Source organism: Xenopus laevis, chromosome 6L (genome assembly GCF_017654675.1).
Source record: "Xenopus laevis strain J_2021 chromosome 6L, Xenopus_laevis_v10.1, whole genome shotgun sequence".
In the NCBI taxonomy this organism is placed as follows: domain Eukaryota; kingdom Metazoa; phylum Chordata; class Amphibia; order Anura; family Pipidae; genus Xenopus; species Xenopus laevis.
The window spans coordinates 80870107-80896694 of NC_054381.1; the positions used below are offsets into that span (position 1 = coordinate 80870107).

The 26588-nt window shown below is 38.7% G+C and overlaps 1 protein-coding gene across 2 annotated transcripts in view; it reads right to left on the reverse strand.

The window, feature by feature from the left end:
- The window catches only part of LOC108719082 (unconventional myosin-X), a 185172-nt gene that overhangs the window by 116650 nt on the left and 41934 nt on the right, over positions 1 to 26588 (reverse strand). For both annotated transcript variants that reach the window (XM_018267695.2, XM_018267699.2), the window contains exon 2: positions 23321 to 23419. In XM_018267695.2, the coding sequence (XP_018123184.1) occupies positions 23321 to 23419 (99 nt within the window). The remainder of the gene's footprint in view (positions 1 to 23320; positions 23420 to 26588) is intronic.

Here is a 26588-nt window from a genome sequence, read left to right on the forward strand (position 1 = left end):
AGTCTGCATATTTTGATTATTAATCAGTCTTGCTGTATCATCTTCTATGGTAGATTATATTTGATTTGTGCTATTTTGATAATTTATGACGATCATTCCAACTGAAGCCCAGGCTCGATTGAGCATGTGCATGGTCTTGCAAAGTTTAACATTACAAGATACACGATGATGACCCCCTGCAGCCAACTTTGAAAAGCATAAATCATTTGTTTAATTGGGCTTTTGGTGCAGAAAGTTCATGTTTATGTTTAGTATACAAAATGCAGCATTTCTAGCATTATTCTATTTTAGACTTTAGTTTCCCTTAAAGGGGAGTTGGAGTTTCAAATTATCCCTGGCATTTACATGCTTGCCTTTTGTCTTCAATGTATTCAATCAATTGAATGGGTGAAAAAAATTGTTGCGCAACAAATAAAATTTGACACTCTGAATTGCGCGGCAAAAAAATTTGATGCCCATAGACTTTAATGCATTTTAGGCAAATTTTTATATCTCTTTGCCAAAAATTTGTGAAAAAGGTCAGATTCACCCATCACTAAAAACAGCATAGCATACAGCATTCAAGGTATAACAGATCTCAATAAGTAACCAAAGTATGCTATGATGCCCCACTGCACCTCCCTATAGAACTAAGTATAAAAAAAACTTCTGCAATTTTGCCCCCAGCCACATATACCTTTTTCTGTCATTGAAAACAGGCTTATAATGCCTGGAGACGTTAAAAAAAACTGGAGGGCTAAAAGACTAACAATTAAAACAAAGTTTTAAACCAAGAGATGTGTGCTTTGGTCACATATAAATAAATATTCTGATCTCTTCACTTGGCTGATGGGCTAGACAAGCAGAAGATTGTCAACATTTTTATGACCAGGTTTACTTGAAACTCGAAAGGTCATAAATAAATCTGACAAATCTTCCTCCAGCACAGGCATGTAATCAGCAACCGTCGAAAACTAGCCAACTATACTGTTTGGCGTATGGTGACCTTTACTGGTTTTATTCCTGTGTAAGAGATATTCAACATGAGCAGGTCTGAAAAAAATGGATCATTACATCATGTTTAAACTCTTCCAAAACTCTTTAATCGTTTTCTGTGAGGTAAATCCATGGAAAATAATGGAAGCTATGTTCACCTGCTGCAAGCTACTAGCACTTAGACTATGCAAACTGTTTTGCGCTGTAAAGGCACATGATGACTGTTGGGCGAAGGATAGATGTTAATGAATCCCTTGTTAACAAGAAAAGTACTGCAAGTGTATCATTCTCTAAGGCAACCCAGTCATTAGGGCTAGGTGTGTGCCCTAGCTTGGGGGCAGTAGCAGATGTCTAAGCAGCGATAATAACTGTATGTTTCTAAATGAGCTTAGAAAATACACCACAGCACTATTATAATTTCAGTGAGCTGTAAATCCATTGCTGAATAGTCAAATTAAGACAGAAAGATACTTTAATGTATGTTTAGTCATGCTAAATTAAAAATGTCCTTACAGTGTATATACATATGTTCTGGTTCCATGGGACATGTGGCACCACTGCACTATACTGGTGAATATGTATTAAACTCCCGATAGCTGGGCTAATATGAAATTATGGAATTTGTTACTGGGGCTTTGGGAGAATGGTGTGAAGGCAGATTCTGCAGAAACAACATGGGTAATATACAGCATAATTATGTACAATGGCAAGTAGGTTGATGGGCAATGTTTTGCAAGGGTGTCTTGACTGATGGGAAATATTTGCATTAGTGTATAATGTACTTAAACTTCTACTAGCAGTTCTGTTACTCCAGCGGAGCTGATTTTATATGCAAGCTGATTCTAATAAGCATAAGGGAAAGCTGCCTGTTATCTATAATTTCTATTTAATTTAGTCTCTGTTTCTCCTTTGGGCTTGGCTTTAGATGCGCACCATAATGACTTTTACAATGCTATTAAAATGCTATTGTATCATCAGTGGCAGAGGAATGTTTATCACACCCTGTTTAGCTCTAAGTCTTTCATCTGTTAAATAAATTACTGGTTATATTAAATACTGGGTATCAGAAGAAAGCTACAGCATATCACAGGGATCCCAAACACTGTATTTACATTGTACAGCACAAATAAAAGGTTAAACGTTCTTCACCAAGTACCATAAAAATAATTCTGCAAATAATTCCCACAACAGGAATAGCTTGTACAGTTCTCAATTGCTACTTTAAGTTAACAATGGTGACCCCCCAGGACACAGACAGGAGACATGGTTTAAAATGGCTTGATACCAAGTGGTGTATACATGGCACTTGAGCACAACCTAAAGAAGCAGTGTCACAGAAATCATGCTCACAGCGTATTAGTATACATCAAACTTACATGAGAAAAAGATATTACCAGAATATCCATGAGCAGCATTGGAAGGCTTGATTCCTTAAGCCAACCATGATAATAATAATTAAGATCCATTCCTGCCAAAATTTGTCCTGACATTTTTTAGCAGCCAATGAAGGTTTAAACAACTTCTAACAATTTCCATATTAATTGATTTGTGACTCAAAGACACAAATAATTCAGCATTTTCTTAAAGGAGAACTAACCCCTAAAAATTAATATGGCTAAAAATGCCATATTTTATATACTGAACTTATTGCACTAGCCTAAAGTTTCAGCTTCTCAACAGCAGCAATGATCCAGGACTTCAAACTTGTCACAGCGGATCACCATCTTAGGACAGTGTCTGTAACACTCACATGCTCATTGGGCTCTGAGCAGCTGTTGAGAGGCTAAGCTTAGGGGTTGTCACAAATTATCAAGCAGAAAATGAGGTTGTCAGGTAATATAAGCTGATGCTACAAGACTGATTATTAAATTCTGAAGCTAGTTACACTGGTTTCTGTGCTGCCATGTAGTAATTATCTGTATTAATTACTAATCAGTCTTATATTGTGACATTTATATTATATGTGTACTGTATATTTTGAGTCGGTCCCTAAGATCAGTAACTGACAACAGTACAGAGCATGTGCAGTGAATCTGCAGAAAAGAAGATGAGGAGCTGCTGGGGCATCTTCAGAGGCACATATCGTCTCTGCTAAAGGACTGTGGTTGCCTTGGGCAGGTACAGAAGTCCAAAAATATAATTTACATAATTTCTAGCATACTTCTTTAGTTAAGATTTATTTCTCCCTTACAGTAACCAGTACTTGGTGAGTTGAAAACTGCACTAGATTGATCTCTGCTTGATCAGTATGGTTATGTGTTTAATATATATTAACAAATGTGAGAGAAATAAAGAGCAAAGCAAACTTGATATTAATCCTCAATACATTTGGAACAAAGCAGCAAAAACACAAAGCAGGCACACAAAAGAGGCAGTCTTCTCCAGGCTTGGGTCTGCTCTTTTGGAATATTGACTACAGCTGACATCTGTAGTTCATTGGATTTCTGGAGGATTGTCAGTAGCCAGCAAATTGACAAAGCACAACAGTATTTCTGTCTTTAAAAATGCAAGGATATGCCTGACATGTAGCTCTCAAATGTTGCTTTGTATGTTTGATGCTAAAGTGACTTAGATGCATATAATGATACCATACATCACTTTGATTTATGCTAGTAGGGCTAGTTCAAATGTTAAAGGCATTTATGGCCCTTACTGACCTGTGAGAAGAGGCCTAACTTTGTTTGCTGCAATCCAGTCATAATGAAGTGCACATTCCTCAATAGCTTTCCTGAACAGACACTGGTATAGGTACACCAGGGTCCCATTCTGTTTCACTTAAGCTATTCAGCATCAATGTGATCAGCTGACCGGTCTGAAACTTTTAATACCTTTGCAGGACTTAGGATATTTCACATCCATGTGCTGCCTTCAGCTTGTTGCTCAGACAGTGATGGGAATACTGAAAATTTCCTTCCCTAAACACCTTGATAACTAATAAATAGACAAGACTCATAACAAAAATGGGGTACTTTTTTGTGTGCACTTTAGCAGGAGTAACAATTGTTTATGCAGCCTTGTGCTGGTTTAGCGAGCTCTGAAGGATTGCGAGAATATATTGCTACAGGATATATAACATATTAAATCAAGTATCATTATAAAAAAACCTGCAAGTGAAATATTATCTTGACCTAAGCAGCAAAGTGCTTGACCATTGTAACCTCAGACAAAATAATATGGTGTGGTGAATGAGCAACAAAGTAGCATATGCTGTTGTGCATTGTTACAGGAGTATATAACTACCACTCCTGGCTACTGGACATCTGTCACTGGGTCTTCTTACAAAAGGTTCTGGCAGATGCTTAGCTCCAGGACAAAGTTCACTTAATTCTCACTACTATATAAATATATTTCACTTTGACCTTTATAACAGATAGGATTATTTGTAAAATATGTTATTTTGGCGGGCCATGTCTTCCTGACCTTACAACTTCTCCATTTTGCGTCGACTGTGCTCAAACGTATGTCGGACGTTGACAAAACAAACCCGTTCAATCTACTCTGGCAAAACAGACGAGTGAGACATACTACATCACAACTATATCAAATGATTAGAACGCTGATAGATTTAGATGACACTCAAAGGCCGGGCTTTGCTTGGACCTTAGGAATTCCGAATTCTACACCCTCTGCTATCTTTCAACACCATACGAAAATAATGAAGCTACTTCCAGTCAGTAGGTACCAGGAAATGTCTCTACAAATATTGCATAACGCTTACCTGACCCCAATCAGAAGACGTAAAATGGGTTTTCTGCCCTCTGCTAACTGCCTTAGATGCCACTCCCCCGAAGCAGATCTTTTACATTGTCTGTGGTTTTGCCCCTCTCTCCAAACCTTTTGGACGGAGGTTGCTAGCTATGGTGCTCAGTTGACTGGTAAACCCATTCTAGCACATCTGGAATGGGCATTGTTTAGTGATGTTACTACTTTGACACGTCTCTCGAAATCTGAAAAGAATTTTATGGGAAAACTAGCTGCTGCGGCCCGTAAAACAATTCTACAACAATGGCTCAATACTGATTCACCCGCCTTAGCAGTAGTCAAACAAAAATTACATTTTATCTTTCACATGGACTGGTTGGAAACATCAATAAAAAAAGAACAAAACACTGATAAATTTTTTGTGACTTGGTCAACGTACATAGAATCTTTACCGATATTGCTTAGACACCTTACGATACATACGTTCCGCTATACGACTTGGTATGATACAGCGATACTTACGGAACATCCGCTGGTTATGGAGTCGTCCCAGTATCTCAGAGACCAACGTCTAAACCAACCACGTTTGAGTCCGACGTCCCCCGGGATCCATCTCACCAACAGGTTATTAAGTTCTTACTTATCGAACCCTATATAGGGAATTTTCCTTTCCTTTTTTTCTCTCGACCTTTCTCTTTTTGCCTTTTTCATTCCTTAGTTTGAGCTATTTGTTTATTTTATTTTATGATTGCTGTTCTTGATAATTTGTGCTCACTGCATTCACATATTGTTAAAAAAATATTCTGGGCATTTTCTTTCTCGGTTATGACTTTGTAACTACTATGTGCTGATCTTTAATAAAAACAAGTTTAAAAAAAAAAAAAAAAAAAAAAAAATGTTATTTTACAAATTCTATACCATTATAATACAATACAGTATTTAAATCCTTCACTTTTGTCCAAGTTACATCCTTATCATTTCTCTAAAACAGATTGTGAAAGGCTTTTATATTGTCAAATTTCATAATCTTGCCAAATTTGTAATTCCATTCTTCTGGACACTCAAGATAGGTTACAACCAGCTTCTGACAAAAGAGAAATTTCATTTACTATACAGAACATACAGCAGTGTTCCACCCTGGTAGAAAAAGGCCTAAGAGAAAATAAAAAATGTTTCTTCCTCTGTGCATCCATGGCCACCTTAAGAGAGCAATTCATTTTTAACAGTGACTTTAAAACAGAAGCAGTCCAGTGTGCAGTAGCTCAGCCTGATCTCACTATATCCTAAAACAGGGCTGTCCAACTGGTGGCCCGCGGGCCGACCCCCCTTGTGTGGCTCCCACATGAAAGTCTGCCTGCTGTGTCTTCTTACCATGTGTAATCTTAAAAAGGTATAACTACAGAGATTAACTGGCCCCTGCATTGTTTAAACACCAAATTCAGACTGTAATCCCCTGTATTGTTCACACATGTATTCCCCCCTGCATTGTTCACACTTGTAACACCTCTACTGCTGGAGGGGCACCAGAACTGTGTCACTGTATGAACTGTTCATCATAGAGGTTTCCCTCTCTGTGTGTGCCATACTTTGCATGTCCTACTCTGCCTGTGTGTGCCATACTCTGCCTGTGTGTGCCATAATCTGTCTGCCCCATGCTCCCTGGGTGTGCCATACTCTGCCCGCCCTATGCTCCGTGTGTGCCATACTATGCCTGCCCTATTCTCCTTGGGTGTGCCATACTGCCTGTGTGTGTCCTGCTCTGCCTGTGGAACATAAGCCTGGTATTTGTTCTGGGGGTTTGTTAGCATTTGAAAATTATGCTAAAATTAGCCCCTAAGGTGTTTAATCATGTGCTGGGGGTGCTGTGTTATCCACAGGGGAAGATGAGGCATATAGATTTAAGGGTATGTCTTAATATGAATTACATTTTTTCATGTGTGATATTCCTGCAGTGAGCACCAACCATTTGGTTTTTTGGTGTGCTACGCCCATTAATGTGGACATGGTTTTGTGGTAACACGGGTGTGGTTTAAAGTAGGTGTGGTTTAAAAACAAGGAGTGGTCAACACTGGCTTCCATTATCGGCATTCCACCATGTAGGCCAGAAAGTTATTTACAAATTACAAATGGAATTACTATAGAATGGACTTCCTTCAGGTGCTTTCCCTGACTTCTAAAACTATTGCAACATTGTATTGGCAGTCATTTTTCCTCCAGTCAAGACTCCAATTCCCACAGTGCTTTGCCTGTAATGTCAGAAAAGCAGAGTTGATTTGTAAGACTTTATTAAGGGTCATTTATGAGAGCAGTAAACACAATGTTGGACACAATTCACCATGTGTTTTACCCAAAATGCAGTGTTTTCCCCATATTTTCAGCATAACTGCAGCTGCGTTTGGTGGAATTCTTCAAGAATGAATCTGATGCAATTGTGCTGAACATTTTTGTAATCAAGATTGCATAATTTCCAGCACTCTGTGTCAGACAACATCTGTTGACACAGCCTACTGTGGGGACCTAGCGTAGGCACATTTGCGTGCAATTCACAACAGAAGGCTAGGTGGACCAATACCAAGCACAACTATGTCAAAATGCAAGGAGCTATTTTTGATAAGTGCCTTTTATAAATAGTGTCAATTCACTCAGCAACTGTGTCTATTTTTGACAGACCCTAAAACTACATAAATGCTGCAAATTTTTAGTTCCACAGTTAACGTAGCACCTGTTTCCTAAAGGCACCCATTATTATCGTTGATATTGTTATTGTATGGTATTTTGTAACAGTTTAGATCAACACCATTATCCACTATAAATGTAGCTGTTGTTCTTGCCAACAAAGTATTACTATTACAAAAGACAACATAAACGAATAGTTTATCTGAACAATCAATAAACTGCCTTAATGAAACAATTGTTACTTATGTCTATGTATTCTTACATGAAATATGGTCACTTATAATATCAGTTATCAAATACTTATTTTTATATTCATTACTATCAATTTGTTCACTAATGATAAATGTATATGTATCATTCTTTCCTAATTAAAATTAATAACAGACACTAGGCATGTGCAGATCCTATTTGTAATCTCTAACCTTGTTAGACCCCTAAAGCACAGAATAACTTGCTGGCACTATATAAACAAATGTTATTGATGATAAAAATTTTAATTAAAATTTTGCTGGGATATTTCACAAACTGGAATAAATTCCAGGGCATACATTTGGTGCTAGTAACAGAACAGCTTACACACCTAGATACAGTACATGAACAAGCAAAATCATTTATATGCAACCAAAAATTTGTAATTTATAGAAAAAAAGAGTCAACTTTCTCTGGCCAATTTTATATTTCAGCCTTACTATTGTGATATATTGTAATTATGTGTGAACGTACACAAAAAACTGCTTTCAAATGCAATTAGATATGGGAAAAACTTGTTTTCCAAAATGTTACTAAGTTATATATTTTCTTTTGAAAATCATTATTTTGGAATATGGGAAGGTATGATTATTTAGCCTAGGGGAACTTGCTGGTCTTGTGAAATTGACTATTAATAACCCTATAGTGGTATAATTTAATTCTGCTGGTACCATTTCCATAAGTGTAACATTTCTAGGTATTTATGTGAAGGATTATTAATAAAGACATCTGTAGCTCCCTTCTAACAGAATGCAGGCAATAAGCTGTAATGTTTGGCTAGCCTGACTCTCTGCATGAAAGAAGCCTTTGTATAGTACGATCAGGTAAGTCATGCTGAAATATATGATGCAGTCTTGATTTTAACATCTGTTTGAGCTGTTGAATTACACAAATGTAGGTTTTCAAAAGAACAAATTACAGCCTACACATGTTCTTTCCATGAATTAATTAATGAATTCACCCAAAAAAACTAAATTCTGCACTTAATTAAGATACATAACCATACAGCATATGCTAAAAATAAAATAAGTATGTGGAAAAGTATGAATCCTCATTCAGACTCAATAACTGTGCATGCATGATATTAATAACAAGTCTTCTTGTAAAGCTCTGGTCTAAGAGACAGGTGAATGTGCATTCTCAAACGGGTAGCTTAAAAAAACATCAGTATACCCACAAAATGAGGGTGATACACTTTAAAGAACCCCCTACTGTGAAACACATATCATATGGAGATGATGACAAGGTTCTTGGAACTGTTTCATCTGTATTGCTTTTAAAAGGTGTGAGAATTCTGGGTACAATGTTCTCCTCTCTCTGCTAACATATTTCATTCCAGTTCTCATAACCTTTTACCATTATGATATAAACAGTATAACAGGTTTATGAACAAAATTGATAAAATTTTCCCAAGGCCACTATGAGTACTAAAGTGGAGAGGACTATACTGTTCTTAGTAAAATGCTCACATCTTGTGACATCTAGGGGGTTATTTATCAAAGGTCCATTTTAGAGCTATGTGAGTTTTTTTAGATCTCACAACTCAAATGGTTTCTAATTTAAGAAAAAAACGAGACTATAAATAACTGGAATCAGTGAAATCGGGTTAACAACCTGAAAACTCGAATTGAATGAGTTTTCAGCAGAATAAAACTCGAAACGCTCGAACTGATCAAGTTTTCAAGTGAAACTCTCTGAAAAAAAATTGAAGATCATGAAGACTATGAAATGGTTCAAGGGACCTCTGCCATTGACTTGTACATGACCATGACAGGTTTTAGATGGTGTATTTTTGGATTTTTAAAACTAAAAAGAAAACATTTTTGACTCAAAAATACCCTTGAAACCTCGATTTCTTCGTGGAAAAAACAACTCGGCCCTTAATTAATCTGCCCCCTAATGTTTATTTTGTCCTTACTAGGAGTACTTATGCTCAGTGCTTCAAGAATTCACAAAAATCCCACAAACATGCTAATTATGATAACAATTGTATTTATTAATCAATATTAAAAAGTATCAAAAAGTCCCCACATGGCCTAACGCGTTTCATGCTTACCTAGCACTTAGTCATAGGCAATTTCCAATATGTCACATCCTTTCTAGTCCTTAAAGGGATCCTGTCATCAGAAAACATGTTTTTTTCAAAACGCGTCAGTTAATAGTGCTACTCCAGCAGAATTCTGCACTGAAATCCATTTCTCAAAAGAGCAAACAGATTTTTTTATATTCAATTTTGAAATCTGACATGGCGCTAGACATTTTCAATTTCAATTTCCCAGCTGCCCCCAGTCATGTGACTTGTGCCTGCACTTTAGGAGAGAAATGCTGCAGATAATATTTTGTGTCAAACAGGAAGTAATTATGTTCCAAAAGAAATCTAATCGCTAGAAGGAGAAATTCTTTAAGTTCATCTGCATATTCACTATATTTGTCTAGATGATACTTTATAGCTTCCAATCCTTTCTTATGTGGAATTGAGGAATAGAGCTAGATCACATCTAGTGTGGCCAAGCTGTATTCCTCTTGCCAATGAAAGTCCTTCAATTTCAGTAATACATCTGTAGTGTCCCTCACATAGCTATCAAGTCTTATTACTAATGGTTGTAAGTGAGCATCAACCCATTCCAATAAGTGCTTATTTAAAGGAGAAGGAAAGCTCCAAAACAGTTTATTGCCAACAGATTAGCCACAATAGTGCAAGCTAGAATGCTATATTTATTCTGCAGAATGCTTTACCATACCTGAGTAAACAGCTCTAGACACTGTCTCTGTTTGTTTAGGATAGAAGCTGCCATTTAAGATTTAATAAACAGTTTATTGCCAACAGATTAGCCACAATAGTGCAAGCTAGAACGCTATATTTATTCTGCAGAATGCTTTACCATACCTGAGTAAACAGCTCTATACACTGTCTCTGTTTGTTTAGGATAGAAGCTGCCATTTAACCCTTTAAGTGCCACCCCACGTAGAATCTACGTTCTGTGGGAATGACACTTGAAATGCCACAGAACGTAGATTCTACGTTCTGCAACATTTCAGGGTTAGGGAACGGAGGAGCGGCTTTTCAAGCCGCTTGCTCCGTTCCTTTTCGTTCCCCAGCCCCCAGGCAACGAGCAGGGGCTGGGAACGAGTGGCCCCTGAGGCGCGATCGCCCAGGGGCCCCAAGGCAGCAGCAGGCACGTGCAATATATGTGCCCTGCTGCTGCCTGCACTTTCAGAACGGAGGAGCGACTTGTAAAGTCACTCGCTCCGTTCTAAGTGCTATCCACCGGTTCCCCAGCCCCTAGGCAACGAGCCTAGGTGAAGAACAAGGGGCCCCTGGGTCGCGATCGCCCAGGGGCCCCTAGGCAGCAGCAGGCACGTGAAATCTACGTGCTCTGCTGCTGCCTGCACTCTGTGAACAGAGGAGCGGCTTGTAAAGCTGCTCGCTCTGTTCAGACTCATTCCCCAGCCCCCAGGCAACAAGCCTAGGCAGGGAATGAGTGGCCCCTGAGGCTCTATAGCCCAGGGGCCCCAAAGGCAGCAGCAGCACGTGGAATGGACGTGCTATGCTGCTGCCTGCACTTCCTGGCCGCTAAGCTCCGCCCCTTTTACCGGATCATCAGAAGAGGACGGTGCCAGCTCTGCCTGCAGCTCTCCTGGACGATCTGGACCCTACTACTCCCAGGTTAGTGCCCATCCACACACACAAACACACACAAACACACAAACACACACTTATTTTCCCATTACACACTTACATTCACACTTACACACAATCACATACATTTTTGGGGGATCAGGGGGGTCACACACATTCACAGCACCCCCACACGCTTGCACACGCACACAACATGCAATTGGTCAGTTGTACACACACATACACACTTACACTATGTTGTGTCTTTGTTTTTTTGTTTTTATCGCATCGTCTGTTTTTTTTTGCCTGAAAAAAACTGTTTTATTGCCATTGCGAATAGCGTATTCGCTAATTGCACTGCGCAATACCTTTTGTATGTTATTTTGGTGATTATACTGCAATTCTGGTGATTTTTGTGCATTTTTAGCCATTTTATTGCATGTTTAGCCATTTTATTACATTTTCAGCTGTGCGATGGTGTTGTTCCCCTGTTTCTGTCTGTAAAACTTATTTGGCCATGCTAAAATATTCAACCATTGATTCTGACTGCTGATTACAGTAGGCGGAAAAAAAAAAGCATTGATTTTTGCGGTTTTGTTGGATTTTAGTGATTTTATACCATTTCGCTTTGTTCTTTGTTACTTCATTTTGACCATGAAAATTTTGTCTGCTATATAACCATTTGGAGGTCTCTGTGTGCAAAATAGTTTGGTAAATCTTTTCATACCAGGCATCAAACTGTTCAGTACACCTCTGGCGTTCATATTTAGGATGACTTTTGCTGGTACGTTGCAAAATGTGGGGTATATAATGGGGTAAAATGCTTGCTTTGTGACTATTTTCAGAAATTTCATAAAAAGCGTTATGTTTAGGATTGCTTTGCGGTTTGGTAGTTTGCAGTAGAAAGATGTAATTACTTGCTTTAGATCCGTCTGAATGTGTACTTTCGGAAAATATATGGGTTTCTAGGGTCTTCATACTGTTAGGGGGTCTTATGGTGCATAATGCACACACCAGGTGCTTGTATTGTAGCAGTCAGAGTGTCATATGTGAAAATTCATATGTACTATTTTCATTTGGGCATCTCTGTATGCCACCTAGTTTGGTAAATCTTTTCATATCAGGCATCAAACTGTTCAGTACACCCCTGGCGTTCATATTTAGGATGACTTTTGCTGGTACGTTGCAAAATGTGGGGTATATAATGGGGTAAAATGCTTGCTTTGTGACTATTTTCAGAAATTTCATAAAAAGCGTTATGTTTAGGATTGCTTTGCGGTTTGGTAGTTTGCTGTAGAAAGATGTAATTACTTGCTTTAGATCCGTCTGAATGTGTACTTTCGGAAAATATATGGGTTTCTAGGGTCTTCATACTGTTAGGGGGTCTTATGGTGCATAATGCACATACCAGGTGCTTGTATTGTAGCAGTCAGAGTGTCATATGTGAAAATTCATTTGTACTATTTTCATTTGGGCGTCTCTGTATGCCACCTAGTTTGGTAAATCTTTTCATATCAGGGATCAAACTGTTCAGTACAGTCCTGGCGTTCATATTTACGATGACTTTTGCTGGTACGTTACAAAATGTGGGGTATATAATGGGGTAAAATGCTTGCTTTGTGACTATTTTCAGAAATTTCATAAAAAGCGTTATGTTTAGCATTGCTTTGCGGTTTGATAGTTTGCAGTAGAAAGATGTCTTTACCTGCTTTAGATTTGTCAGACTGTGTACATTCGGAAAATATATGGTTTTCTAGGGTCTCCATATTGTTAGGGGCTCTCATTGGGTGCTTATGTTGTAGTAGCCAGAGTGTCATACGTGAAAATTCATATCCCCTATGTGGATTTGGGGGTCTCTGTATGCCACATAGTTTGGTAAATCTATGTTTATTGGGTATCAAACTGTTAAGTAGACCCCCGGCATTCATATTTAGGATGCTTTATGCTGGTAATGATACATGGACGATACAATGCTGGAAAGTTTAAGCTTTGAGGCAATTTTCAGGTATTTCACCAAAACTGCCATTTTTGGGAAAGCCTTGCGACTCAGTAGTTTGGAGCAGAAAGGCATGGGTACCCATTTTAGATTCGGTAGAATGTGTCCTTTCCAAAAATATATGGTTTTGGGGGGTAAACCAATATTTCTGTGTTTTTACCCCACAAAAAATGCAGTCAATGTGTTGATTTTTCATTAGCTGAAGTTACCCACAGGACTATTTGTATGAGCTAACTTCATTTTGGGGCCTCTAAATGCCAGATACTTTGGTAAAACTATGAACACCAAACTGTTTGGAGGAACCCTGGCAATCATATTTAGGGGGCTTTTTCTTGGCACCTAATGATACATCGGTGATATGGTGCTGGGAAGTTGAAGCTTTGAGGCAATTTTCAGATATTTCACCAAAACAGACAATTTTGGGAAAGCCTTGCGACTCAGTAGTATGGAGCAGAAAGGCATGGGTACCCATTTTAGATTCGGTAGAATGTGTCCTTTCCAAAAATATATGGTTTTGGGGGTAAAGCTATATTTCTGTGTTTTTACCCCACAAAAAATGCAGTCAATGTGTTGATTTTTCATTAGCTGAAGTTACCCACAGGACTATTTGTATGCGCTAGCTTCATTTTGGGGTCTCTAAATGCCAGATACTTTGGTAAACCTATGAACAATGGGCACCAAACTGTTTGGAGGACCCCTGGCAGTCATATTTGGGGTGCTTTTTCTTGGTACCTAATGATACATGGGTGATATGGTGCTGGGAAGTTGAAGGTTTGAGGCAATTTTCAGATATTTCACCAAAACCGACAATTTTAGTTTGGAGCAGAAAGGCATGGGTACCCATTTTAGATTCGGTAGAATGTGTCCTTTCCAAAAATATATGGTTTTGGGGGGTAAACCTATTTTTCTGTGTTTTTACCCCACAAAAAATGCAGTCAATGTGCTGATTTTTCATTAGCTGAAGTTACCCACAGGACTATTTGTATGTGCTAACTTCATTTTGGGGCCTCTAAATGCCATATACTTTGGTAAACCTATGAACAATGGGCACCAAACTGTTTGGAGGACCCCTGGCAATCATATTTAGGGTGCTTTTTCTTGGTACCTAATGATACATGGGTGATATGGTGCTGGGAAGTTGAAGGTTTGAGGCAATTTTCAGATATTTCACCAAAACCGACAATTTTGGGAAAGCCTTGCGACTCAGTAGTTTGGAGCAGAAAGGCATGGGTACCCATTTTAGATTCGGTAGAATGTGTCCTTTCCAAAAATATATGGTTTTGGGGGGTAAACCTATTTTTCTGTGTTTTTACCCCATAAAAAATGCAGTCAATGTGTTGATTTTTCATTAGCTGAAGTTACCCACAGGACTATTTGTATGTGCTAACTTCATTTTGGGGCCTCTAAATGCCAGATACTTTTGTAAACCTATGAACAATGGGCACCAAACTGTTTGGAGGACCCCTGGCAATCATATTTAGGGTGCTTTTTCTTGGTACCTAATGATACATGGGTGATATGGTGCTGGGAAGTTGAAGGTTTGAGGCAATTTTCAGATATTTCACCAAAACCGACAATTTTGGGAAAGCCTTGCGACTCAGTAGTTTGGAGCAGAAAGGCATGGGTACCCATTTTAGATTCGGTAGAATGTGTCCTTTCCAAAAATATATGGTTTTGGGGGGTAAACCAATATTTCTGTGTTTTTACCCCACAAAAAATGCAGTCAATGTGTTGATTTTTCATTAGCTGAAGTTACCCACAGGACTATTTGTATGAGCTAACTTCATTTTGGGGCCTCTAAATGCCAGATACTTTGGTAAAACTATGAACACCAAACTGTTTGGAGGAACCCTGGCAATCATATTTAGGGGGCTTTTTCTTGGCACCTAATGATACATGGGTGATATGGTGCTGGGAAGTTGAAGCTTTGAGGCAATTTTCAGATATTTCACCAAAACAGACAATTTTGGGAAAGCCTTGCGACTCAGTAGTATGGAGCAGAAAGGCATGGGTACCCATTTTAGATTCGGTAGAATGTGTCCTTTCCAAAAATATATGGTTTTGGGGGTAAAGCTATATTTCTGTGTTTTTACCCCACAAAAAATGCAGTCAATGTGTTGATTTTTCATTAGCTGAAGTTACCCACAGGACTATTTGTATGCGCTAGCTTCATTTTGGGGTCTCTAAATGCCAGATACTTTGGTAAACCTATGAACAATGGGCACCAAACTGTTTGGAGGACCCCTGGCAATCATATTTGGGGTGCTTTTTCTTGGTACCTAATGATACATGGGTGATATGGTGCTGGGAAGTTGAAGGTTTGAGGCAATTTTCAGATATTTCACCAAAACCGACAATTTTAGTTTGGAGCAGAAAGGCATGGGTACCCATTTTAGATTCGGTAGAATGTGTCCTTTCCAAAAATATATGGTTTTGGGGGGTAAACCTATTTTTCTGTGTTTTTACCCCACAAAAAATGCAGTCAATGTGTTAATTTTTCAGTAGCTGAAGTAAAGTCCTGGACAATTTGGATGTGCTAACTTCATATTGGGGTCTCTAAATGCCAGGTACTTTGGTAAACCTATGCACAATGGGGATCAAACTGTTCAGTGGACCCCTGGCAATCATATTCAGGGTGCTTTTTCTTGGTATCTAATATAGTGTGTGATATGCGGAGCAGCAAAATAAAACCTTTGAAGTGATTTTTCAAAATTTTGATACATTTTTATAAAAACCGCTACATTCAGACAAGCTTTGATGTTTGGTAGTTAGGAGTAGAAAGACATAGTTACCCATTTTGGAATCCGCAGAATGTGTACTTTCTAAAAATATATGGTTTTCTGGGGTAAACCTACAGTTTCAGGATTTTGTGGCCTTGGAATCTAAAGTATGCCGTTTTCTGCCTTCTGCTTTTAAAATTCGGTAATATACTGCCGGGAGTTTTTGCTGTACAGATGTCCTAAATCTGGCTAAAACTATACATATCTGGTATTGGCACGTTCGTGAAACACGAGGCTTTCCAAATCAGTTGGATTTTCATGCGTAAAATGAAATATTTTTCTGGTATAAATGCATATATTGTGAAAAATAGGATTTTTTCATTTTTTTTTGTATTTAGAGCTATAAATCTTTTTGCAGAGGTGGAAATACATGACAACTCAGGCAGATTTAGAAAGCTCAGTTTCTCCCGAAAAAAACAATGTATAGTTTTCCTAGGTAAACTATAGGTTTCCCCTCAGAAAATGCCACTAAAGTGAGAGAGCACAAATGTTTCAAAAACGGCTGGCATTTCGCGTAACCAAAATGTGAAATTCTGCTGGCACTTAAAGGGTTAAGCTTGGTGTGAGATCACTCCTGCCTGAGTCTCTCCCTGCTCACATATAGCTCTGAGCTCAGATTACAGCAGGGATGGGAGGAGGGAGGGGGAGAGGAGCAAACTGAGCATGCTCAAGCCCTGCCCTGGAGGTTTATGCTGAAAACAGGAAGTCTGATACAGAAGCCCATGTGTACACAATAAAAGGAAAGAAATGCTGTGTTTCTTTTGACAGAGGACTCAGAGCAGCACTACTTTGAGGGGTTACTGGTGTATTTATAGAGACCTTTCTGATAAAGCTTACTTACTTTTAACCTTTACTTCTCCTTTAATGAGCCTATACCTGAAATAATCGGTCTTTCAATTGGTGGCCTTTGTGCTTTATGTACTTTCGGCAAATGATAAAAAGTTGGTGTCACAGGAAATTTGGGTATAAGAAAATCTTTTATTAAATCATTAATCAAGTCTTTTGTAAATGCTAGCTCAACCAATGGCTCAGTGCTGTTCATTTATTTTCATTTTACAGCAAAGCATGCTCATCCTTTGTTTGCCAGAAGAGTTACAGTATTGTAAAGGCAAAGAAACAGATTACATTTGAAATTTGTCACTGTCATCAGTAAAGTGTTTAAGGGCTAGTAAACACTTAACTTTGCATGCTTATTTCACACATGCAGCGGCATTTGGTTTTTTATACAGACTGACGTACTGACAAGTACGTTTTAAAGGGGACATTTCATATAACCTTCATATTCAGATATATTACTCATCCTTCCTCAAAACATGTAATGATGCAGAAAGAAAAACGTTTTGAAAGCATTTTACCTCATAGAACTGTCATTATATCAGAGCTGCAGAGAGAACCTCTCTGCTCAGTGTCTAAGCTGAAATGAAGAGTGGGAGTGTCTGTTCATTCTCTCACAGGAAATGGTCACAGCACTGACTGACAGGCTGAACTCTGGAGCTGCAGCAGCCAAACTCCTCCCCTCCCATCCTCTGTCCTGTGTGTCCCAGCCTGCACATGTCTTATGCTGCTGCCTGATCATTCAGTTATAACAATATTTAAATGCTCAACATAAATCAATAGATGTGAATGTTAATACAAACTGTAATAGTGATGTAATAGTAGTATTTTCTTTTATTTAAAGTACAACAGTATGATACTGTGTTCCACAGCAAATAGGCATCAGTCACACATGTACCTGGACATAATCTATAGTCCATAATATATTGTTATACACTATGCAACTCCCTGCCTTTATAGCATTATAAAAGTTATACAAACAGTGTACATTAGTATTCACTGTTATGGTATTCCAGAACAGCAGCTGTAGGTTTGTTTTCCTTCATATTGATATATGATCAGGTGTAGGGAGTTGCAAGGGAATAAATGCAGCTGTTCTGGAACAATTTATGACCAGGTGGAGGTAGTTGCAAGGGAATAAATGCAGCTGTTCTGGAACAATTTATGATCAGGTGCAGGGAGTTGCAAGGGGACGGCAGCTGTTGTGGAACAGTTTATGATCAGGTGCAGGGAGTTGCAAGGGAATAAATGCAGCTGTTCAGGAACAATTTATGATCAGGTGCAGGGAGTTGCAAGGTAAAATGCAGCTGCTCTGGAACAATTTATGATCAGGTGCAGGGAGTTGCAAGGGTAATGCAGCTGTTCTGGAACAATTTATGATCCGGTGCAGATAGTTGCAAGGTAAAATGCATCTGTTCTGGAACAATTTATGGTCAGGTGCAGGGAGTTGCAAGGGTAATGCAGCTGTTGTGGAACAGTTTATGATCAGGTGCAGGGAGTTGCAAGGTAAAATGCAGCTGCTCTGGAACAATTTATGATCAGGTGCAGGGAGTTGCAAGGGTAATGCAGTTGTTCTGGAACAATTTATGATCCGGTGCAGATAGTTGCAAGGTAAAATGCATCTGTTCTGGAACAATTTATGGTCAGGTGCAGGGAGTTGCAAGGGTAATGCAGCTGTTGTGGAACAGTTTATGATCAGGTGCAGGGAGTTGCAAGGGAATACATGCAGCCCTTCTGGAACAATTTATGATCAGGTGCAGTATTTGTAAGGGGAAATACAGCTGTTGTGGAACAGTTTATGGTCAGGTGCAGGGAGTTGTAAGGGAATAAATGCAGTTGTTCTGGGATAATTTATGATCAGGTGCAGGGAGTTGCAAGGGTAAATGCAGCTGTTATGGAACAATTTATAGGGAGGTGCAGGGAGTTACAAGGGGAAATGAAGCTGTTCCAGAACAATTTATGATCAGGTACAGGGAGATGTAAGGGGAAATACAGCTGTTGTGGACTAATTTATGATCAGGTGCAGGGAGTTGCAAGGTTAAATGCAGCTGTCGTGGAACAATTTATGATCAGGTGCAGGGAGTTGTAAGGGAATAAATGCAGTTGTTCTGGGATATTTTTTGGTCAGGTGCAGGAAGTTGTAAGGGGAAATGCAGCTGTTTTGGAACAGTTTATGGTCAGGTGCAGGGAGTTGTAAGGGAATAAATGCAGTTGTTCTGGGATATTTTATGATCAGGTGCAGGGAGTTGTAAGGGGAAATGCAGCTGTTGTGGAACAATTTATGATCAGGTGCAGGGAGTTGCAAGGTAAAATGCAGCTGTCGTGGAACAATTTATGATCAGATGCAGGGAGTTGTAAGGGAATAAATGCAGTTGTTCCGGGATATTTTATGATCAGGTGCAGAGCGTTGTTAGGGGAAATGCAGTTGTTCTGGGATAATTTATGATCAGTTGCAGGGAGTTGCAAGGGGAAATGCAGCTGTTATGGAACAATTTATAGGGAGGTGCAGGGAGTTGCAAGGGGAAATGCAGCTGTTCCGGAATAATTTATGATCAAGTGCAAGGATTTGCAAGGTAAAATGCAGCTGTTGTGGAACAATTTATGATCAGGTGCAGGGAGTTGTAAAGGAATAAATGCAGTTGTTCTGGGATATTTTATGATCAGGTACAGGGAGTTGTAAGAGGAAATGCAGTTGTTCTGGGATAATTTATGATCAGGTGCAGGGAGTTGCAAGAGGAAATGCAGCTGTTATGGAACAATTTATAAGTAGGTGCAGGGAATTGCAAGGGGAAATGCAGCTGTTGTGGAACAATTTATAGGGAGGTGCAGTTAGTTGCAAGGGAATAAATGCAGCTGATGTTCTGGAATTGTATCATCATCATCATTTATTTATATAGCGCTGTCAAGATACGCAGTGCTTTACTGCAGTTAAAGCAAACAGGGAATAAATGGTGGATAACGAACAAGGATTACAGAGTACAATAGGGTTAGAAGGACCTAGAGATTAGAGTTTACAAACTAAAGGTTAGGGTACAATTGAGACATTAGGATTATATAAAACAGCAATGATTATTTAAGGTACATCGAATAAGCCTATTTAAACAGGTGGGTCTTTAAGGAGCGCTTGAAAGTTTGGAAAGAAGGAGAAAGTCTGGCAGCTTGTGGGAGAGAGTTCCAGAGAAAAGCAGAAGCCCGAGAGAAGTCTTGTAGATGAGAATGGGCAGAATTGATCAGAGGAGAAGTGAGGCGAAGATCAGAAGCAGAGCGAAGGTTTCGTGAAGGAGTGTATTGGAGATTAGAGATGAAATATAGGGAGGGGTTTCATTATTAAGGACCTTGAATGTGAGTGTTAGTAATTTGAATTTGATTCTAGAAGAGATTGGGAGCCAGTGAAGGGACATGCATATGGGAGCAGCTGATGTTGAGCGGCAAGCTAGATGAATGAGTCTAGCGGCCGCGTTTAGAACAGATTGGAGTTGTGAAAGGTGACTTGTTGGAATACCTGTGAGGAGTAAGTTGCAGTAATCAAGGTGGGAGATGATGAGAGACTGAATCAGTGTTTTAGTTGATTCTGAACTGAGATATGGTCGTATTCGAGCAATGTTGCGCAGTTGAATACTTTTTGCAAGTGTTTGAATGTGTGGTGAAAAAGACAGATGTGAGTCTAAGATAACTCCCAGGCAGCGTGCCTGTGTGGTGGAATGAAAGGTGGTCTTGTTTAAGGTGAGTGATATCTGAGGGACAGGGGAAGATCTTTGAAGAAATATAATGAGTTCTGTTTTTGAAAGGTTCCGTTTCAGGTGGCGCTGTGACATCCTGGAGGAGACAGCAGAGAGACAGTCTGTGACTTGGGAAAGGACAGAATTAGAAAGATCAGGAGTAGACAAGTAGAGTTGGGTGTCATCAGCATAAAGGTGATACTGAAGTCCAAATGACTGAATAAGTTTTCCTAGTGAAGTTGTATAGAGCGAGAACAGCAGGGGGCCAAGAACAGAGCCTTGAGGAACTCCAACAGAGAGTGGGAAAGTAGTAGAAGTAGAGTTAGAGAAGGAAACTTTAAAGGAACGGTCAGACAGATAAGATGTAAACCATGAAAGAGCAGTGTCCGGAATGCCAGATGAGTGTAGAATGTCAAGGAGGAGTGTGTGGTGAACTGTGTCAAAGGCTGCAGAGAGATCTAGAAGGATTAGAATGGAATCGTGACCTTTAGACTTTGCCAATAGAAGATCATTGGTTACTTTGGTGAGTGCAGTTTCAGTCGAGTGTGATGGGCGGAAGCCAGATTGCAAGGGGTCGAGGAGGGAGTTGTGAGTGAGATGCTGGATCAGGCGTTTGTAAACAAGCCTTTCTAGTAATTTGGATGCGAATGGAAAAAGGGAGACCGGTCGATAGTTAGTGGGAGAGCTGGGATCAAGGGAAGGTTTTTTGATGATAGGAGTGATTAGTGCTTGTTTGTATAATGATGGAAAGGGTAGAGAGTGAAAGATTAAATAGGTGGGTAAGTGCAGGAGAGTGTATCAGAGATTGGGTGGAGGAGGCGAGAGGGTATGGGGTTGAGGGAACAGGTCGTGGGTTTTGAGCAGGTTAGAAGTTTGCTAACTTCATCCAGAGTTACAGGGATGAAGGAGTGCAAAGTAGATGTGAGTGGACTGCACGTTGGTCTGAGATTGTTGTCGGACGGTATGCTCAGCCTAATGAGATAGATTTTTTCTTTAAAGAAATGAGCCAGGTCTTGGGCGGTAACATTAATAGGTGGAGGGGGTGGAGGGGGGCATAGGAGTGAGTTAAATGTGGCAAACAGCTGCTGTGGTTTGGAGGACATAGTAGATATTAGAGAAGAGAAGTATTGTTCTTTGGCTAATGATAGAGCTCGGTTATAGCAGGAGAGCATGAATTTGAAGTGGGTGAAGTCAGAATCAGTTCGTGACTTTCTCCACCGTCGCTCAGCTGATCTACTACATCTTTTGAGGTACTGTGTTACACTAGTGTGTATAACATATATAATAACAGATGTGGGGACTTTACAAAGGAAAACCCAAAAGACGTTGTTTGCTTTTTGTATAAAACATAATACTGTGTAGAAAATGACTATGATAGTTACACTAACTGCTCATACACATTGCCTCCAGAAAATAATAAAATACTTTTAGCAGCAGATTATGTATTATTTATACAGAAGTTTGCTTTTCTTTCTTTTCCACAATTATTGCAGGGCAAGAGAAAGGAACAAGCAGGGAGGGGGAGGAAAACAAACATCTATCTATCCTTTTCATATTCCAGTCTCTTATTCAGACTGTGGAATTTGCAAACTAAACAACTGCTGAATAAAAAGCTAAATAATTTAAAAACCACAAATAATAAAAAATTAAAACCAATTGTAAATTGTCTTAGAATATCACTCACTGCATCACTGATCCCCAACCAGTGGCTTATAAGCAACCCCATGGATGTTGCTCCCAGGGCCTTAAAGCAGGGGCTTATTTTTGAATTCCTGGAGGCAAGTTTTAGTTGTATAAAACCATGTCTACTGCCAAGCAGAGCCTCCATTATGGGGTGAACATAATTGAGCCTGAGACCTGCAACAATTCTGCAACCTTCAACTGCAAATAACCCCCAGTGTATATAAACAGCTACGGCTTCTCCGTCCTTAATTCAGTAGTAGGCAAAGAACACAGGAGGCCATATTACTGCATGCTATAGTCACAATGATTGTGGTTTAGACAGGTACAACAATTAATTGTCACCCACTGCAGGAAAAGAAATGGGCAGACAGAATATAAAAAATAACATAATGGGTTGTCTTATGTAGGCCTAATAAATGAGATTCAAAACAATGTGCTTTTATCTACAAAACATATATTTTAAGAAAAAAAAGTGAGTGGTACATGCGGTTGTACCAAACCAAACAATTTTCAGAAGATGACACACACTCAGTTAAATTTAGCCACAAAATAATTAAAGCATTCACACAAAGGTCTCCATGTAAAAAAAATCAGATATCAGCTTGGCAACACCAACATCAGCTTGGCAACACCAACATCTGCTGCAAGGATTAACAATTTGTAAAAGAAGTTTAGTATAAAAACAGCTGTGGTAACAATAGAAAGCTAAACTCCTTATTGACACATGTCTAGTACAGCAGCAGTGTGGTGGAAAAGACAGTAAAACTGGTAATAGTATTATCCAACCTAGACATTTTACTCATGGATGCACGTATTCGGGTGAATGGCAGGTTGTAATGATTTTGTAATGACTTTTGGCTATTTTCCCAAATTCTAGACCCCCAGGGTCACCTTAAAAAAAGCCACATGCTTTACAGACATTATACATCACTACATACATATTCTACATACAAAACAAATACAACTTATTTTAAATTACTCTGTGGGAATCTCTACTGCAGTGCTAAAGATTAGAAATAGTAAACCATATCCCAGGGTCTGTAAAAGTTGGAAGCATATTTGCAGAGTATATGTTATTTGGCCTTACCTTCCCATAATATGTTTTGAAGACAACGACTCCTCCTGCACAGGTCTGAACAAAGCTTGGGTAGTGCTGACCATTTTCTCTTAACCAAATTTGTGTTCCCTGTAACAGATAATACATTTGGCTAAGCAATTGAGTATTGAGACTCAACAGAAAACATTTTTTTTCAAGATCTGCAGGCATATAAGCTTTGGTACGCAGGCTTAAAAAGATTGTTAGTTCCCAAAACCCATAGCAAAGGTTATAATTAATTCTATAAACTACAGACCTTTCCTTTCTTAGAGGCAATAAAATAGCTATTCCAACAAAACAGATATTTCAAGCTTGTTGCATTCTGTCTGGTGAGCTACAACTATAATTAAGGAAATTTCCATATACATTCATTACAAATAATCATTGGTTTTAAAGAAATTTGTAAATGTGAATAGGTTGGTATTACATTTAACTATGGTAGTTTTTTTTGTTAAAAGAAATTGTTATTCAGTTACTTTCCAATATACACTTCATTACAAATTATCATTGGTTTTAAAATGTATTGTAATGTAAATTGATCGACAATTGAGACAATTTGAGTAGCAAAGACACATTTCCTATAACAACAATAGTAGAGTTTCTCATAAGTAACAATAGAAATGTTTCTAAAAAGTAATAAAGAAACCTTTAAATGGGTTGTTCACCTTTAAATGAGTATGATGTGTGTTGGTTTTCATTTTTTATTTGTGTTTTTGAGTTATTTAGCTTTTTTTATTCAACAGCTCTTCCAATAACTATTCAAGCAATCTGGGTGCTATGGACCAAATTACCCTAGTAAGCACTGATTTGAATAAGAGACTGGGATATGAATAGGAGAGGATTTGAATAGAAAGACGAGTAATAAAATGTAGCAATAATAATACATTTGTAGCTTTACAGAGCATTTGTTTTAGATGGGTCAGTGACCCCCATTTGAAAGCTGGAAAGAATAATGAAAAAACTATAAAAAAATAAACATTGAAGACTAATTGGAAAGCTGCTTAGAACTGGCCATTGTATAACATACTAAAAGTTAACTGAAGGTGAACCATTCCTTTAATCACTTCAGAATCGGGGTTAGGGTCTGAGCATGTATCTGGGCAGGTTCTGAATGGTATCCTCCTGTGCCCCAAATTATTAATATAAAGCAACAGAATTTATATAATGCAACATCATGGATTGTCCAGTGCTTCTGTTCATATCTAATATAAATCTCACTTCAAGAGCTGTTATTCTTTGTACATATGGACAAGCTGGTCTATTCCCTTTGCAAAAATTTGCAACAGCAGTCAGCGAATTACATCTGGTATCTATTACCAAGCAAGCAATAATTATAAATTCCAGGCTGGAATGCTGCACTGTTTGTTTTCTTAAGGCGCTCAGCTCAATGCTTTCTGGGTATTAATTCACAGGCAACTAAGCTCCCAGGTCTGAATGGCACCATACCATTTATATATACTTTTTTACTAATGCTAAGAGTAGTTCTAATGTCTACGTGGCTTGGCTAGGCTATTATCTTTCAGTCTGTCCATGTTACATTATAAACTTGCAACCATATTGATATAGCTTCTGAATCTCCATCCCCGTCAGCTGTGCAAAGAAAATCCCTTTGCTTTGTATCAACATAATACTTCATGAAACCTTATATGAAGTTGCAGGCAAAGAAGCAGACAAAGACACTGCTCACTTTCACACCTGCTTATGTTTTACCTCCTTCAGGGGTTATTACAGCATTTTACCCTTTATGAGGCTAGGCATTAATGCAGCATACACTGGTTTGCTGATTAGCAATTTATTAAATGCAATAAATGTGAAGCTGTGCCCCCTGTAAATCCACGAAGACCAAATATAGACAGAAGCAGCAAAACAAAAGATCAGCTTTTGTCATAATTACCCCATATATTTGCACAGAGGTGCAGGAGCTGTCTGTCTGGAGTGTCCTTCCCACCTGTTTTGTTATAAATGGAATAATTGCCCTAAAAACAGTCTATATCTACTTAAAGTTAAATGCTGTTTTGAAATAAAAGTAGGACGTTCGCAACACAGTCATAGAGAAATGCATGTTAACCATATGTGTGCTGGTACATTCATGATCTTCTACTCAAGCAAGACAATAAAGAAAAATGCATGTTTCTAAAGAATGTGACCCATTCTCTTGGAACCTGAAAGCTCTTTTCTGTAACATTATATAAAGAAAGAGCAGTAGCTGAAAAGATAAAAGTGACACTTGCAGCTGCTAATTCAGTTGGACAGCTGCTTTTCCTGTAAATTTGGCAGGGTCTATCAACTGCTTCTCTGTAATAGTTACTTCAGTCTTTGCTTTAACATTTATCAGCACATTTGCAAAATTTTTAACAGGTTCTCATTTCCGCTGAATGGAAGTTGTTCGGTTACTAAGAAAGTTACTGTTTACTTTATCGTGAGAACCATGAACCTACATCAAGTGGAAACATTGCATGATGAGCCCTGAGTTCTTGGGAGTGGCTAAATAATAAATACTAACCTTTGACAACAGTCAAGCAAAAATAAAGCAGGTATTCAAGCAGACAAGCAAAACAAGCCATATGAATATGTTAAAGCAGGAGGTCCCTTAGTAAAATTCCTGAAATACACTACAGTACATATATGTACATAATGCTCTTATACCTACCAAGTATGCCCCCCATGTCATTACTCATTTTTACTTGAGTATAAATTTGCTAGCATGCCTCGGGTACAACCTGCTCTCTCCAGCTATAACTCTCACAATGAGACATTTTGTGTGTGTGTGGGGGGGGGGGGGTTGCTAGTTCTATATCAGCCACATATCACTTTTTATATTATTGACATCTTTATAAAAAATATAGTTTTTTAAATGGTTACCTGAAAGAATGTTTTTTATTATACGTACATATGCGATAACTGTGATACAATTCATGCTAATCATTAAAGCAAATAGCAGCCACACCAGCTGTTATTATCCAATGATATCTAATACAGGTGTGAGTTGCTGGTGATAAGGCAGGTTGTAACAGCCATATGGCTGGCTGAGGCTACTGATAAACCTTTCTCATTTTACTGGCCTGCTTGGATTTGAATAGAAACAGGTAAATGGGAACCTCAGTATTCCCAAGGAATGCAAGTATACCCTGTACTGTTGGTCAAAGCCAGGACCATTAATCTGTCACGATTTTTATGGTGTAGTTCTAAATTACACTGTATACACTGCAAATAATTCACTATACCATATAAAATTCAATTTCTGATCCAGCAAGTGTAT